Source organism: Nothoprocta perdicaria, unplaced genomic scaffold, assembly GCF_003342845.1.
Source record: "Nothoprocta perdicaria isolate Ctin4 unplaced genomic scaffold, notPer1 scaffold_111, whole genome shotgun sequence".
Lineage (NCBI taxonomy): Eukaryota > Metazoa > Chordata > Aves > Tinamiformes > Tinamidae > Nothoprocta > Nothoprocta perdicaria.
The window spans coordinates 1,254,993-1,270,646 of record NW_020454217.1 but is presented as its reverse complement, the minus strand read 5'-3'; the positions used below and the strand labels follow the sequence as shown (position 1 = coordinate 1,270,646).

General features: G+C 40.4%; 1 protein-coding gene across 1 annotated transcript; it reads right to left on the bottom strand.

The window, feature by feature from the left end:
• Positions 1–1,359: 1,359 nt before the first annotated feature.
• Positions 1,360–15,600, bottom strand: NOC3L (NOC3 like DNA replication regulator). Its single transcript, XM_026051403.1, has 21 exons — positions 15,575–15,600; positions 13,959–14,166; positions 13,403–13,529; positions 13,135–13,292; positions 12,958–13,014; positions 11,855–11,985; positions 11,091–11,252; positions 10,309–10,402; positions 9,916–10,091; positions 9,595–9,723; positions 9,090–9,221; positions 8,632–8,712; positions 7,823–7,923; positions 7,325–7,397; positions 7,186–7,249; positions 7,030–7,101; positions 6,405–6,586; positions 6,075–6,203; positions 5,407–5,504; positions 3,411–3,495; positions 1,360–1,794 (listed from the first exon to the last, which is right to left on the bottom strand). The coding sequence occupies exons 1-21, from the start codon at positions 15,581–15,583 to the stop codon at positions 1,663–1,665; spliced, it is 2,400 nt and encodes a 799-aa protein (XP_025907188.1). The 5' UTR covers positions 15,584–15,600; the 3' UTR covers positions 1,360–1,662.
• Positions 15,601–15,654: the final 54 nt, after the last annotated feature.

Sequence of the window (15,654 nt, the reverse complement as noted above, 5' to 3'; positions counted from 1 at the left end):
ACAACTGAGGTAGCTGCAGCCCCACCAGCGCTATCCTGACTGCAGGACTGGGAGGAGGTGAGCAGCAATCAGCAGAACCCAGTATCTGCCTGATTTTTTAACTGTTAAATTTGGGTTCAGGACAGTACAAAAATACTGTCTCCTTTTTAATTTTTAAAATATGGGTTTTAATCTTTATTACTAGGAGTATTACTAGTGGAAGTATCTCAATAGCCATCTTTTGAAAGCAGTTTGCCTCTAGAGATCACATTTTAAAGACTTTAGCATGGATGTATCTAAATATCTTAAAACCATCTCCTCTGATATTCAGTTTTCCTTTTAAAAAGCAGAACTTGCAGGCAGATTTACATTTCAGGCCAGGTTGAGTCTGCAGCTTCGGAGGCTGAACGCCTCATTCTGCTCCAGTGCTCAGCAGTCTACACTGTTCCTTCACCACCTGCTCTTACTAGTCCACTATAAAATTCAGTTTACTGCTAGGGTAGCCCACTAAATGTACCAGTGGTGGAGGTTTTCCTGACTGTGGTAACTATTTTGTAACTGCAATAGTGCTAGATGTTCAGCAGAATTAGTAAAATAAACAAGTGCAAGTAAATAGATTGCTCTCCTGTACTCCTAGAGGATACTTCAAAATAACTTATTAGTTGTACAGTCATCTTCCTCTGCCTCTTAAAGCATGTCTGAATATTCTGACAATGCAACACCACTGTGTGCCAGTCTTCACATTACTTTGAAATTATGTAAAATGTACTATTTTAAAAGTGATTTTCCACCTGGAATATTTTCTCTCTGCTGACTTGAAGAATCAACTTTTATTTGTATATGTTGTAAAAAAAAAAAAAATAAACAGTTTAAGATGTGGTCTCTGCTTCTACTGTCCCGAACTAAATGACCACGGTGGAGTTTTTCGGGTTTAAGTCATATCCATCTTTTGAAGTTGAGCACAGATTCTGAGACAACCACACTGACAAACATTTGGGAAATGAGGATTAAAAATTCTATTGCCAAGATAAAAATGTTTGAAATTCTTACCTTGAACTAGTCCAGCATTCTTGACAAGGATGGCTTATTGACAGTCTTGTTGTAGAAATTCAATTATGGAGTTACTTGGGAACTGGAATTCAATAATCTCAGTTTGCTAATACATACAAAAGATATGTCACTGGGAAAAGAGTGTATTTAAAACAATTTCCAAAACAAAAGCAATAGTTAGGAGACATAACAAAAACATGATGCATACTCCGAATCTCAAGGTATTTTAACATCAAAGAATGGAATAAAAATTTCAAAAGAAAACACAATGCAGTGATTTTTCCTCAGAAACACACTATGTGTATACTCTATTAGAAAAATAAAGTTTGTTAAGCAGAATTATTATACTATAATACATGGTTGCAAACCATTTTTACATGACTTGTTTTCATATCTTTTAAATTATTGACATGACTGTTCATTGTGATTTCCAGATCTGGAGAACTCAGGCCAAGGAGTGAAATGCAGAGGCTTAACTGTATAGAAAAAAAAAAAACCTGCATTTTTTTTTAATGCTTTTTATTATTTTTTTATGCCATTGTGTTTTTTTTATGCCAAAGCAAAATCTTACTTGAATTTTTTGAGCTACTCTTTCTCCAGAATTAAGTCAACTGAGTATGGTGATAAAAATATTTACAAGAGGGATGATTCCTTTAAGTGTTTAGCAAAGTCCAAGGGTTTGTGCATAGCAGTCTCACTGTTGTGTTTTTGAAGCAATTCATTTAGCTCTTCATTTAGAAATGAATCCCTTTGTGAGAATGTGTCCTGAAAATCAGAGAAGCGGAGCTGTATTAGCAATGAAGGCATGGATGTATTTTCAGTGACCATCTCCAATTAGTAGTTTTTTTCTCACACACCCTTAATCATCCCATTGACCATTCCCTATGGAACCAGCCGTGCACTGACCAGGCCTGACCCAAAGTTTCCATTGGACGGCACCCCAGTAACATGCCCAACATAAGAACCTCATTTTTTTGGTGAGGATTTTGTGTTTCATTTTAAGCAGTCTCTGAAAGAGACCTAGCCCACCCAGCCACAGCCCCTGGCTCTGGAGGAGCTCATGCTCCTTACAAAAACTAACCAAGGAGCTCTGAGCAGAAGGCTAGTGAAAACATTCATGCTAAAAGTAGAAGGTCTAGAAACTGAGTAAAAAAGGACCTGTCCCTGCCTTGAGGGGCCTGTCAGGAAGCCCTCCTCTCTTACCTGGTGCTCGGACAAGGAAGATCACGGACATGATTTATACCTCTCTGTTAAGTGTCTTAGCATGGGCCAGTGGTTCATGCAAGCCCACTGCGAAAGAATAAGATTCGCTCGCCTTGAATGGTACACGGGGAAAGCAAATTTTAGTTCAGAGTTTCTGTCAATGTGGAACAGATGCAGATACTGCCAAAGTTTGTTAAAAGAAACAGCAAGCAAGTCTCCGTGGCAAATTTCCCAGGTAGGTCCATTACGAACACCCAGAGTTGCGAGTTTTTCTCCTACCCAGCCTTCTCTTTCTTTGCTTCTACTGCCTTAAAGAGCTTTTGCATTCCCTGTTCCAGCAACACACAGTCGCTCTCCCATCTGCTGTTCCCAGCCTCATTCTGTCTGAACTGCTAACGTGACACCTTGGCAAGACAGACATGTCTAGATGTCATTGCAGAAGGACAGGATTACTAGGTACAAATACATTTTTTCAGAAGCTGCTTTGCTTAAAAAAAAAAAAAATCCATGCTCTCAGTGCCTTAACTGACAGTAGACAGTTAGGAACAGGAGGCACTACTGCTGTTAAGAGGTTACAATGTTTTCATTAGGCAGAAAGAATTACTTAATTATCACTTTTTGAAGGACACTGGTTGGACCTTTCATGGGGATTGGCATCTGGAACACATCCAATGCTGAAGATGTCAAAACTGTTCACCCTTTTTTGGCTTTTTCTTTACAAATTAGCTCTTTGTTCCCTTCAAATTTACACTTTAAAGCTGTAAACTGGGAATCAGTGCCCTTCTACATAATGAACCAAAGGCTCTGGGAATTCAGTTGTTTTGCCAACTCCCAACACTGGGAGATGAGAACGGTTTTTTAATAAACAAACATTAGTTCATCACTAGAGAAAAATCTGCACTCAGACACTGGAAAGTCTGCAAGATAAGAAAAATAACAGCACATTCACCTTGCTCTAATAACTAATGCTGTGGGTGGTGGAACTCTTCCTATAGCTTTTCTTCCTTCTTTTAGAGTCAGTGCTAACTTAGGCCAATAAAAAAATATTAAACTGAGTACCACATTCAGAAACTCAAACTAGTGTGCTCACGCCTAGGCACTGCATCGTGACCCAGCACATGATATGGACTGCACTGGTACATAATAAAATGTTAATAAATAACAAGGAGAAACAGTACCTTTCTTCTGGGTGTTACTGATGCAACAGGAGGATTAAAAGTCATTCCTTTCATGCTATATGTCTCAAAAAGTTCCGTAGCAGGTCTATAATATAAGCACAGTTTTCTCAGTTGAAAAAAAAAAAATGCAGCATGAGATGCATTTCCAAAATAAGACTATATACTTTTGTATTATCACCAACCAAAAGCAACCCTCTTTTCCCCATACACCCTGCCTCCTCATCGGGGTAATGAATATATACTGGAAGAGATTGGAAGACAGCAAGTAAAAACAAGTAAAATATATCTGGTTCATACTCAGCAGGAGCACAGAGAAAGAAAGATGAGCCAGACAAGAGAACTGTTCTGTCAGCCTGCCGGAACTCCAGGCCCTCACTGCTTGCCCTGCACGTACCTATCTTCACCTCTGAAAGAGCCAAAAATACATGGATATGGATACAAGCTACCTGATTTTCCCAAAGGCTTCCAAAGTTCCTCACCAAAGCATTTTAAGAAAACTAAGCAGCCATGGAAGAAAACAGAAGACTATGACAAGTGAAAAGAACTGATTAAAAGGAAACAGAGTGCAGAGGTCTATGCAATGTAGTTGCAACGGCAGAGAGACACTGTACGTTTCCACCAAGTGTGTGCCAGGACCTATGCTCTTCAGCACGCTCAGAAATAATCTAAGGAGATGGTGAGTGGTAGGTACGAAGTTTTTTGTGGTAGTAGCAAGATCAGGCTGTGAAGAACCGCACAAAAACCTTATGAAAATGAGTGACTGGTCAGTAAAATAGCAAAAATGGATTTCAGTGTGAGACAATGACCACAGAGACGCACAATCTCAGCTGACATGAAATACAACAGGCTCCGAGCTGAACATTGCCACGCGGGAGCAACAACTCCTTGATGTTACGACAGATACTTTCAGTGGCCTGTGACACCCATCGCCCAACCCCCACCCCTGCCAAGGGCTGTGGAGCAGTTAGGAACAGAAAAGAGAATACAAAGCACTGTTCGGGAGCACTAAATCCATGGATCACCCACAGCTCAAATACTGCACTTGAGTCCAAACTCCTTTCCTTGCAGTATTTAAAATGCGAAATGGTTGGAAATGAGCAACAAGGATGACAATGACAGGTATGGAACAGTCCCTGCCAGGCATGGATCCCTTCAGCCATGGGAGGTGGAGGGGCAGCATGAGTTGCCAGTCGTGAGTGCACAGAAAGGAGGTACAAGAATAGACCATTCATTGCCTCACCCAGTGCAAGAACAGGGCCCATGAAGGTCAAAATAAAATGTCATTCTTAACACAATGAGCTGTGTTACAGCACACTTGACAGAGAATACTGTATTTGCAAAAAAAAAGCATGCTTTGGTTCAAGGGACACTGAACACTGTGTTGAAGAAAATTCCATGGAAAGTTACTAAACAGAGCATGACATCAGTTTCAGGAAATCCCCTGGAATGAAATCACTCAGAGGCCAGAACACTGCTCTCAGGAAGTGTCTTACATGCTTGCCCTGTTCATGCTCTTCCCTGGGCATCTGCTTACAGTCACTGCTGATGAGTTAGAAAGCCCTCTGATGTGAATCAGGATGGCTGCTCTTACATTTTAACATACTCTAGCCCTTCCACTGTTTTCTTGGTTTCCAGTTTATGCAGGACAGCCACAGTTCTGCACCCCTGACCCATGTTCAGGTCATGACTATTACTGAGGAAGTCTATTCGTAGCTATCTTGCCAGTACACTGCACACTGAGATTTCTATCCTTGTCAAAGCCTGGCAATATGCCTCACAATACAGAAAATGCAGAAGAGGGGGGAGGAAAAAAAAAAAAAAAAAAAGCCACTAGCTGCTTTTGTTTACTGGCAGAAAAACAAAAAAATTAAGTTTCAAAGAACAGGATCATTTAAGTTTATAGATAACCAATTTTAGGAAGTCCTTTAATACACTGTAAACAATTGCTCCTTTGCGAGGGCACTGCTTTTAAAATTGAAGCTCTTTGATAGCTCACCTTCTGCTCAAATCAGGTGGGAGAGCTCCCGAGCCTTCAGCTGGTGCTCCAACGATAAGGTGAGCAGCAAATTTCTGCACTATTGGATGATAGTGCCTCTGAAAGAAAGGATGGAGACAGGCAGATGAGGGAGGGGTAAGCAGTGATATATTTTTTTCATTGATTCTCCAATTTATTTCCATTCCAGAGAAGTGGAAGGTTCTACATTTGTTTTAGATAAAGAAGTAAAGCACACAAAAGTCAGTCAGTTTCTAAGGGTAAGTGAACAAGGCCCAGTCATACACATACTAGTAGCTGGCAAGCTGTGAGTGGATCTCTGCAGTTAACCTAACACCTTCCGCCAGAAGGCAAGAGAAAGGCAGGAGAAAGTAACAAGTCTTCCCCAGACCAAGGCCGGACTGCTGGAGAACTTGATAGATGAAAAAACCCCTCAAACAAGCTTGCAGGCAACCTGCACTGAAACCCAGGTGGTGTCACAGGGGATGTGTAGCATCTTCTTTTGAGCTTCCTCGCACTGTTGTGCTGCAGTTCCTTTGCTGGAATAGGTCAGTTATCAGTTAGAACTGATGCCAAACCCTGTAGATCTCTGTTCTCTACTTGTGTAATCACATAAACATTTAGCAGATATTTACTACTGACCATCCCAAATCACTCAGCTAGTCACTAACCTGCAGCAAATGCAGTTCCCACAGAGCTGTATTCTGAGCATTGCAGTGCTCTGGTTCTTCTAGTTCTGGGAGATAAACTCCACTGCCTTGAGATTCGTTGTCTAGTAGGAGATCCATCTTTGGGAATGTCTGCAATGGAAACAGGGACGGAGTTACTTTTATTACACATCCAACTATAAAATGGCTAACAGATACAGGATTCAATCCACTTTATTCAGTCTCAGCAGTTTTTAAGAAGTTTCTTAGCTTTTTTTCTGTTTAGAATTCATTAGGTAAAAAAAACTATCACCTTTAACCAATAAGTGAAAAATTCCAACAAGTGGAACTTACATGCATTAACACCCTGTTTGTTGCCAAGATCCCAATGCTGGAGTTAGGAAGTACGTGGAGACCAAGCGTAGAAAGTCTCTTTACGAACGCGAGCGCTCGCTGCTGGGAAACCTGCTTCCTCCGCTTGGTGAGCATGACGTCCAGGCACTGCAGCACAATCCCTATATCATCGTTGGTACCACCTCAAAAACAGGTGTTTAATACAAAGAGTTAATAATGATTTCAAGGAAAATAAAATGCTCTGCAGCTGAGATGACAGCACACCTTAGACACAGTATGAAAGTGTAAGGTGGTCGAACACAGCACTAATGTGATACAGGTAGGAATACCTAAAATACCTATCCCTTCTTGGTAAAACTAGTCCGACTTTGCACAGAAACAGTACATCTTTCCTTCTACATCCCTTTTTAAGTAGATATTTATTGCACCAAAAATGTCTAAATATTAGAAACAGTGTTTTAGCCCTAAGCACAGCCATTCTTTCATCTTCTGTAAATTGTTATATTGTTCACAGATCTACTTTAGCCTACCCAGAAGTGCAGAGTGCCTTTTAGGGCACTAGAAGATATTTAGGTCAGAGCAGACATTATCTAATTAAATACTGAAAATAAGAATCTGAAGTTACCTGCATGTAGGCTGAACAGAGTCTTATAAAGATGTGTGTAGAACTTCATCGGATCAATATTAAGAACATCACCTATGAACATATTCCCAAATAAACAGGTTAACTCCATTTATTAGACAATATTAAACAAAGAAATTGCTTTTAAAGAACTTTTACCTTGACCTGAGAGTATGTGAAAAGCACTGAGAATGCAATGAAGAGTCTCCCGATAGGTTATACCCTAAGAATATAAAACTGATAAATACCCAGAAGAACATCATTTTAAGAAAACTCTAAGAAAGTAATTTCAACTTACCCCCGATGCAATGAGAGAATGAAGAACAATCAACAGGTCATCAAAAAATTCCACATTTATGAGATGGGCAAACCTTGAAGCAGAGGGATTTTGGGTTTTTTTTTTTTTAGCTATAGGCATTATATAAAAACTTGGTTCAAAGTATTTTGACTTGCCAAAGTTCAAATATTAAAAGCAGAGCTTTTAATCTCTGTCTTCCCAGAGCTACACAATTCAGCCTCCAACTGCTATTACAGCTTCAGCACTACAGACACACTCAGTTTCTTCAGTAACTTACCAAACTTATATAATACAACTGCACCACAATAATTCCATCCTGGCTATTTCAATCACAATGAAGTGTTTTTAGTAGTAAGGTAATAGTTCCACACAGAAATATAAGAATTTCACCAAATTTGTCAGAGACAGTACTCTGCTATTGCTTATAAAAGATTAGAAAAAATCCTTCAGCACTCTGTGTCTTTACCGCACACAACTGAATGTGGACTCAGTTCTTACTTTGCAAGACCTTCTAGCACAGCTGGCAAAAGTGGAGAATTCTGAGTTTTCTTCAAGATTCTGAAGTAGGTTAAAAAGACAATATTCAAAGTCTCTGTGTGCTAAAGGAAGAAAAATAAAATACATAAGCATGAAAGACAGACATTTCTAGGCCCCTTAAACAGAATTAGAAATGTTCCTCATACTATCGCACTATCACAGTAAACTACAGGGATACAATTTTGAGGACCAGGAGCTCAGCATCTCCTGTCTCTCCATCCTTCAGGTGCCGTTCCTCGGGGCTGGCAGAGCTACACAAAACAGGAGAAGTGATGTGGCAAAAGCTACACGCTGGCCTGGCTGCTCTACCTCTTGGCTTGCACTCAGGCCTTGGAAACCCAGCCTGGCACTGCCCTCCCCACTCTCGCAGTGCTGGAGAGCCCGATCCCAGCCTCCTGCCCCCTGCTCTGAGCCCTCACGCTGTCCCAGACAACCACCCTCTACCCCTCATTTCAAGGGGCCACACTCCAGCCACCCGCCCCGCCTAAAGGCCACTTGGAGAAAGTGGGACCACATGCAGCAAGGAACAGGGCACATGGAGAACATATGTCTGTAGATTCAAAGGAAAGAGGCAGTAAGCTGGCTTTTCTAGATACAGAGAGAGGGCTCTTTTTACTGAAACTTACCCCTCTGGTCAAGTAAAACATAAGCTGCTATGGTTAACCAGAGGTGTGGACGGCTGCTAATGGGCAACAGAAGGGAGACCCTTGATAACAAAAGGCCTGGAACTACTGCCTTGTAAAACTGGAAATTAATTCTAAATTACTTACCAGTTTCAGTTTTTTTTCTTTACTTTCTGAAGCTTCGGCTTCTAAAAGTTCTCGTTCCAGCTTCTCTTCTGCTTTCTTCCACTGAAAACATACAGTTCATTTTAAGACAACAGCCATTCCAACTAATTAAATGTTTCCAACATTTAAACACTAATCTTTCATCTTGCTGAGTTCATTAAACGCTTGCCACAGGATAACCATCTTCTTAGATACACCCTTCCCCAATAAAAACAACCCCTTGTAAGCATTACCAACAGCAGAAAGACAGGATGAGGAAAAAATATAGGAACATCAGTTAAATTCCCTCTAGAACCTCATGAGTGCCAGATGTAAGTACAGGGCAAACACTAATTACAAAAGCCAAGAGCTAACAAAGACAACTAGGAAGTGCAGCCACTGCTAGAACAATTTGTTACCTGAACTCATTAAAACAGAGCCTGAGAGAGTACAAGTCATACCTTTCTTTGCATTCTTGAAAGATTTTTTCTTTTTTCTTTGTAAGTCATGAACTTTTTCTTTGGTGCAATGTCTTCAGAGTCTTTTTTTAATTCTACTTCCTTAATTCTTAAGTGAAGAAATACTTTTAAGACCTATAGTAAAATAAAGATAATGCAGAGCATAGGAATGTAGAGTCTAAGAAATCCTAGATTCCCTTCTAAGAAATCCTTAATTCCATTCTTCTTATTTCCTTTATGTTCCCTTCCATCATTATTGCTTGTTGCTGCTTCCAATCCCATTCCCAGCACTGTCCATTTCTACCCCTTCCCCCGTTTCTCTGTCTCACTTCAATCTCAGCCTTATACCTCTCTTTGCCAACCTCTGGTTCAACCTACTTCAAGTCTTTCTGTTCTGCCAGAGTGATGAAATGCTGCACATCTGTAGCTAGCGTCTGGATTAACTTTCAGAATTTTTTTAAAAAACAAACACAGAGGAAAAGGTGAAGTACAACAGAAAGAACCTTACCTCAGGTCTGACATTGTAATTTCTACCCTTCACAAGACCAGAAATGACCTTAACTACACCGAGTGAAGCAATGCCCAGCTTGTCTTGTTTGAAGAGCTGCTTTACTGCCTCAAAGCACAGTTCAGAAATCTGAAAGGGAATTGAAAAAAAAAATCTGTAAAGCCAATCCCATGACAATAGTGATAGTATCTACTAAGTGAACAAAGCCTATGAAACGGTGAAAAGATAAGGCTGCATGATTAGGATACTGCACGATAAAGTTATGAAATAAATTGTCCTCAGGAAGAATAGGACTTCTTTCCCTGATCAAAAATCACTTACCTTTTTTGATGTATCATTCATGAGTGGAACAATCAAAACAATAATGTTATTGTGGAAGTTAAAGTGCGGTAAGGCCACAAGCAGCTCGCACAGACACTTCACTGCAATCTCTGCCAGACCTTTATATGCTTTTAATGAGATTACATTACTTTTCTTCAGCTTCCTTTGTTTCCAATCTGCACCAAAAAAAGCCATTTTTAGTTATATTGTGCAAAATGCAGGAGACTTACGCACTTATATTTTTAGTTTATGCAGTTTTCTACACATTTATATGAAACAGCAGAAGTATGAAAGACAAGCTAAGGTAGCAACATTCATTCAGTCACAGGAGGTAAACTGTGATGCTGCAACCAATTTTGCTTTTGCTGCAAAAATGGAAAGCACTGACCCTACCTTTAATTGTTTGTTCCAGATTTTCCAAGTAAAATTTGTACTGGCTCACAAGGCCCTCTTCAAACTCCCTTAGTTTCTGAGTTTCTTTTTTAACCTGTAAACATAATGTAAGTGAAATTTTATTTGGAGAACTAAATATTGCAATTAATCAGTATTGTCAAAAAAACTGCAACAAAAAAGTTTTTAAATGAGTATTAGATATCTGAGAATTTTTTTCCTCTAACCAGGAATTCCTAGAAATGTATTTAAAGTAACATTAATATAAATGTTCTATGCTTAAAGGGATTTTCTAAATTAGGCTGATTTCATTAAAAGGGACTGAATTAAAACTTATTTTAAAGACATAAAAAAGCTCTAAAAAGCAAGTCATCCTACATTTCTTTAGCATATTACTTAAGCTCATATACAGATCTCAGTGCCAATTAAGTGACGATGCTGCATAATTTGCTTTCTTTAGTTTCCTAAATCAAAAACACAACACTCTTATCCCAAGTTTTATGGTGAAAGTCACCCAGGTTTGGTATACTACTCTCATATGCTATCATTTCCCTCCCTTAAACACAGAATGCCACCTGATTATTGAAGGAACTATGTAGGAACCAAAGGCTCAAAACAAAAACCTCTTCCCTGCTAACCATCAGAATTCCAGAATTTCCACGAGTTCCTTTCACCCTTTTTTCCAAACTGTAAATTTGTATTAAAAGAACCACAATCAGCATTTGGCATAATTCAAAACAAACCAAACTACCAATGACCCTCTATGAAGAAACTCAGCATTTTACCTTGGTAGCTTTTTCCGCTTCAGTCAGAGGCCGAATTTTGTAAGAAGGAACAATATCTTTGAATATCTCCATCAACGAAACCATGACCAACTTCCGAACAATCACAGCCACATAAGGATCCTGCTCCATCAGCATGCTGCGCAACTCTTTCAATTTTTTAATCTGGTTGAGAAAACAGGAAGTCATGGTCAGTTCTCAAGTCTAAAGTACACTTCAGAAAAAGTTAGCAGCAGGAAACATGTTTCATAGTATAATACAAAAGCAAATAAATCAGCATTTACGCAGTCTCCACTAAGCGCTGCATAATGAATCAAGAAGCACTACATAACCAAAGAAAAATAACAACAGTTCTGGTATGTTCAAAGTGCTGTGCCATTACAAATACAGACAGAATTATAGGTAAATAAAAGCATATCCTGAAACATGGAGTTTCAGATACAATCTTGAAATCAGAGTTTAAATAAGGGTCATGTCCAAAAACAAGGGAGTTTGAACAGCAGGTACTGACAATATTATTCCTAAAATCATGTGTATTCACAACCAACTACTTCTGAACAGAGCAGACAGGGTCACCTGGATCTTCACTGGATCCAAAACCACTGCATCAACCTCTGTCAAAAGCAACATTTGGAACCCCTTGGGAAAAAAAAGACTGATCTTGTTTCCTTGTTCCTGTGATATATTTTCATGCCTTTGCTATTTCTTAGTCACCTTGCTTACATATTTACTGCACAATACAGGCACATCAAGTAAACACTACCCACGTGGTTTTCCGGGTCAGACAGAATGGCAGCTGCTAAAGCAGCAATATGAGTCTTCCTTTCTTGCAGTTTTCTCTTCCTTTGGGCAGCCATTTCCTCAGGAGTGAGAACAGGCAGGGGTTCTTCATTAGCATCTAGCACAAAGTTTAAGGGTTAGACAGGAGGAAAAGCACTGGAGAAAGCACTTGAACACTTTACTGCAAACTACAGTTCCAGTTTCCACATTTCAGAAGGGTACCAGGATAACTGCAGACTCCACCACCACATGCAGTTCCACAGTAAAAGCTACTTCAAAGAAAATGACCCTGTTCAAGTTTGTATTAAGCCAACCATTTTCTCTTGCACCCTAAAATCTTATTCCTGAAAAAATAAACTGCCCAAATCTATTTTGAATCTGAAAATGTTTTTTCTCAAGCACAGTGATAATGTATAAACTCAATATATGATCTCAGCTGTGTCAAGAAACAGCAGTGCCTCACAGTTTGCAGCGTATTTTCACCATCCACTTCTTATTTTAAAAATATAAGTCATTTAATTGCCTTTTCTGAGGATTAATTTGTGTCAAACATATTCTTCTTCAACTTCTGACTCGTAAACGGCAGGGTGAGAACTACAACTGTTACTTGAATATAACTCACTAGAGAGCAAGCTGAAAATTGAAGTCTGAATTTCCTACTGTTTTGGTATTTGATACTAAGTAAAAAACGTCTAGAGCAATATATACTCAAAAATCTCCTTAAGTCTGTGTCTGGAGCTGCATTTCAAAATTATCTCAGAATCTAAAACCACATCATACATTCCTTAACTAACAGTAAGATTTCCCTTCTCACTAGCAAAGATGACAATACCAATATAAAGTTAAAGAAAACATCAATTCCAGACAAAATTCGAAGTATTTGACAAAAATCAAACCATTTCTAATTGATAAGAAAGATCTGACTCACTTTTATTCTCTGGGAGTACCATGACAACTAAACGAACATACTCAAAAGCGCCCTAACCAAAATTCACTCGAATTACAGATTGGTTTAAGAAAGAGCAATGTACTCTTCAGTCATGTCAGTGATTTGAAAAAAAATAAAAGAATAAACAGGATGTTTTATTACCCTCTGCTACCTCCATTTCTTCTGTATCCTCTTCTTCTTCCTCTGTAACATTTAGAACTGCAAAGATAGAGTGTCTAGTGTCAACCATATAATAATAAATGTCTTGGAATTTTAAAAGAATAATACACATCTTGTGTGACAATTGTTACTATGCTGATTCCAGGATCAGTGTCTTACCTGGCTTTTCCATGGTTTGCGGAATAATACCACCTTTGTCTTTGATGGGCAGCAGATGAATAAGTTCCTTCTCCGGCTCAGTCTGCATGCGTCTCGGCATCTTCTCATATCTGTCAATCACACTCTCATTTTTTTTCTTCTTGATGTGCACAGGTTCACTGAGCAATACAAGACAAAAAAAATATCAACCCCTCAGGCCCAAACACTAGGCACACTAACCACAAAAAAATGAATTACTATGAAAAGTGAAGATTACATGAATACTCACTTAGAAGAAAGATCTCTGGTTATAAATGATGCTTTTTGAGCCAGATCTTGCATTAATTTCAAGTCATCTTCATCCATCATGTCCAGTGGAAGAGCATCTTCCTCCTCATCTTTCTCTTGTTTATCAGCTTTTAAAATACGGTGTATACAGGTTACTATCCTTTACATACATGTACACTTGAAAGCCTACTCTACCTATGTCAGGTCATTTGAATATGAAACCTCATTTCAATCCTGATCTCATCAATCTTCACACAAATCAGGCCAAAAAAATTTATCCCAGAAAACTGCCCTGTTATTGACACATTGAATGCTAATTACCACAAATGTGGTTTCACCACCTCTATCTGTCAATCCTTGTTGAAAGGATGGCTGTTCTGTGTTTTTCGTAACTTTGGTTCTTTCTTTTAACAAGAAAGGTGATTATTTATGCACTCTAAATATTTTTAAAACAATTTTGCAACAGGATAATAGCAACCCTCATATCTTTGCCTTTCCCTACAAAGAAAAAGTCTGAGAGGCTAATAAATTGACTATTTGTAACAAGCAAAACTTACCAACTGTTTTTTTCTTGTACTCCTCCAGTGGGAAGGGTTTTCTACAGATGGCATCTCTGACAGCCTGCCTTAGCTTCTTTTGTTCCTTCCGATACTTCTTAGCAGCACTCTGCTGCTTATACTGTTTATTTTTTAGCTTGTTGTCAAGTTTTATCTTACTAGTTCTCAATAATTTACGAAAACTTGGAACTCGTTTTGTATTTTTTCTCTAGGAAACAAAGAGAAAAAAGTACAAGTAACTTATACAAGCATAAGTAACAACTCCTTTATTATTAAGCACAATACTCATATGCTTTTAGACACAGAATAAATAAGTTAATCAAAGTGTGTCAAATAAACAGCCAAGACACAGCTCTTTGGCCCAGACACTCCATCTCCTCCCTTCAGGATGGTGTCCTTGCACCGCACGCAGTGACATCAGCAATGTGGGTACAGGGCTACAGCCTCAGGAAAATGTCCCAGTGCAGGACGCTCTAGCGGGCTCAGCTGCATGTGCTCCTGCCCCAAATGCTCCAGGACAGGCCTGAGGCAGGGAAGACCCCATGCTGTTCTCAGCAAGGGGCACCTCGGCACCACGTAGGAGCTGTGAAGGGGCTCACGGAGCCACAGTCGTCAGGATACAGGTGAAGCTGAAACCCCAGAGGCACAGATCAGTACATGACCACAAAAAGCGAAAAGCTGCAGGGACTGCTCAGGACCCTGGAAACAGGCAATTTATGTAATTTATGTAATGGGGGTATAGGAAGGTAGCGACTGAGGAAAAATAATTTGGCAGTGATTCGGGTCTACTGGTGAGGGTCTACACATGTCTCCCTGGTTAAGAAAACAAGTGACCAGAGGTCTCACATGAGGAATTTCTGTTGGTTCACCTTTGGCTTCCCCTTTCAGATTTGGCTGTTGGGAAAGAGTTGAATGACCAGAAACAACCCCGAGATTACCCCAGATATCACCAGTCTGCTCCAGGCCTGAACCTGAAGCCCTGAGCTGTTTGCCTTATTGCAGTCTCCATCCTGGGAAGAGCTCAGATAGAATGATCACTTTCAGACCCTGCAATTCCAGATACTGGTGACCACAGCACTGATCTGTTTCTAAGCTCAATTTAAGGTTTATGAGAAGGATGATGGTATGGATAAAACTCCCAAAGAGTTATCTCAGGTTTCTGAAAAAAAAAGACTGAAAATACCAATAGGTCAAACACTCGTCCTCTTCAGAGGGCTTTCCAAAGCTGATCCTTGTCCCCATCCACGTAAGACCAAAAGCTAGGACCGCTCTAGCCAGCAGTCCCGGCTCCCTAGCAGTCCGTTCCGGACTCTGCTTTTCCTCTCAGTATCCACCGAGACCCGTGCCCACTTCCCACTGTAACGAACAAGGGGACATCGGCCCTGTCTTGCACCCCAACAGCCTCCTCGCAACCCACAGCCCAACGTCACGGCGCAGGTATCCGCCCGCCGCGAGGCAGGGCCGGCCCAGAGAACGGGGCCCCCCACCACCCGGCCGCCGCCATGCCCGCCTAGGCCAAGCGTGTCCCAAGCCGCCCGCGATGCCGTAGAAGACCTGGAGCCCAGCGCGCCGTCCCGTCCAGCCCCGGCCGCCACCCTCCTTGCCCGGCTTCCTACCGGCTTCATGGCGGCGGTCCCGAACGCGTGCGGCTCCCGGCGAGCAGCGGAAACTGCCCCTCGCGCCGCCCAACGGCCAC

Coding starts and splice junctions, on each gene's coding strand:
- NOC3L (XM_026051403.1), bottom strand. Junction 13,015..13,134: donor GCAAACCATGGAAAAGCCAG/GTAAGACACTGA, acceptor CTATCTTTGCAG/TTCTAAATGTTACAGAGGAA. Junction 7,250..7,324: donor ATTCTCTCATTGCATCGGGG/GTAAGTTGAAAT, acceptor TTATATTCTTAG/GGTATAACCTATCGGGAGAC.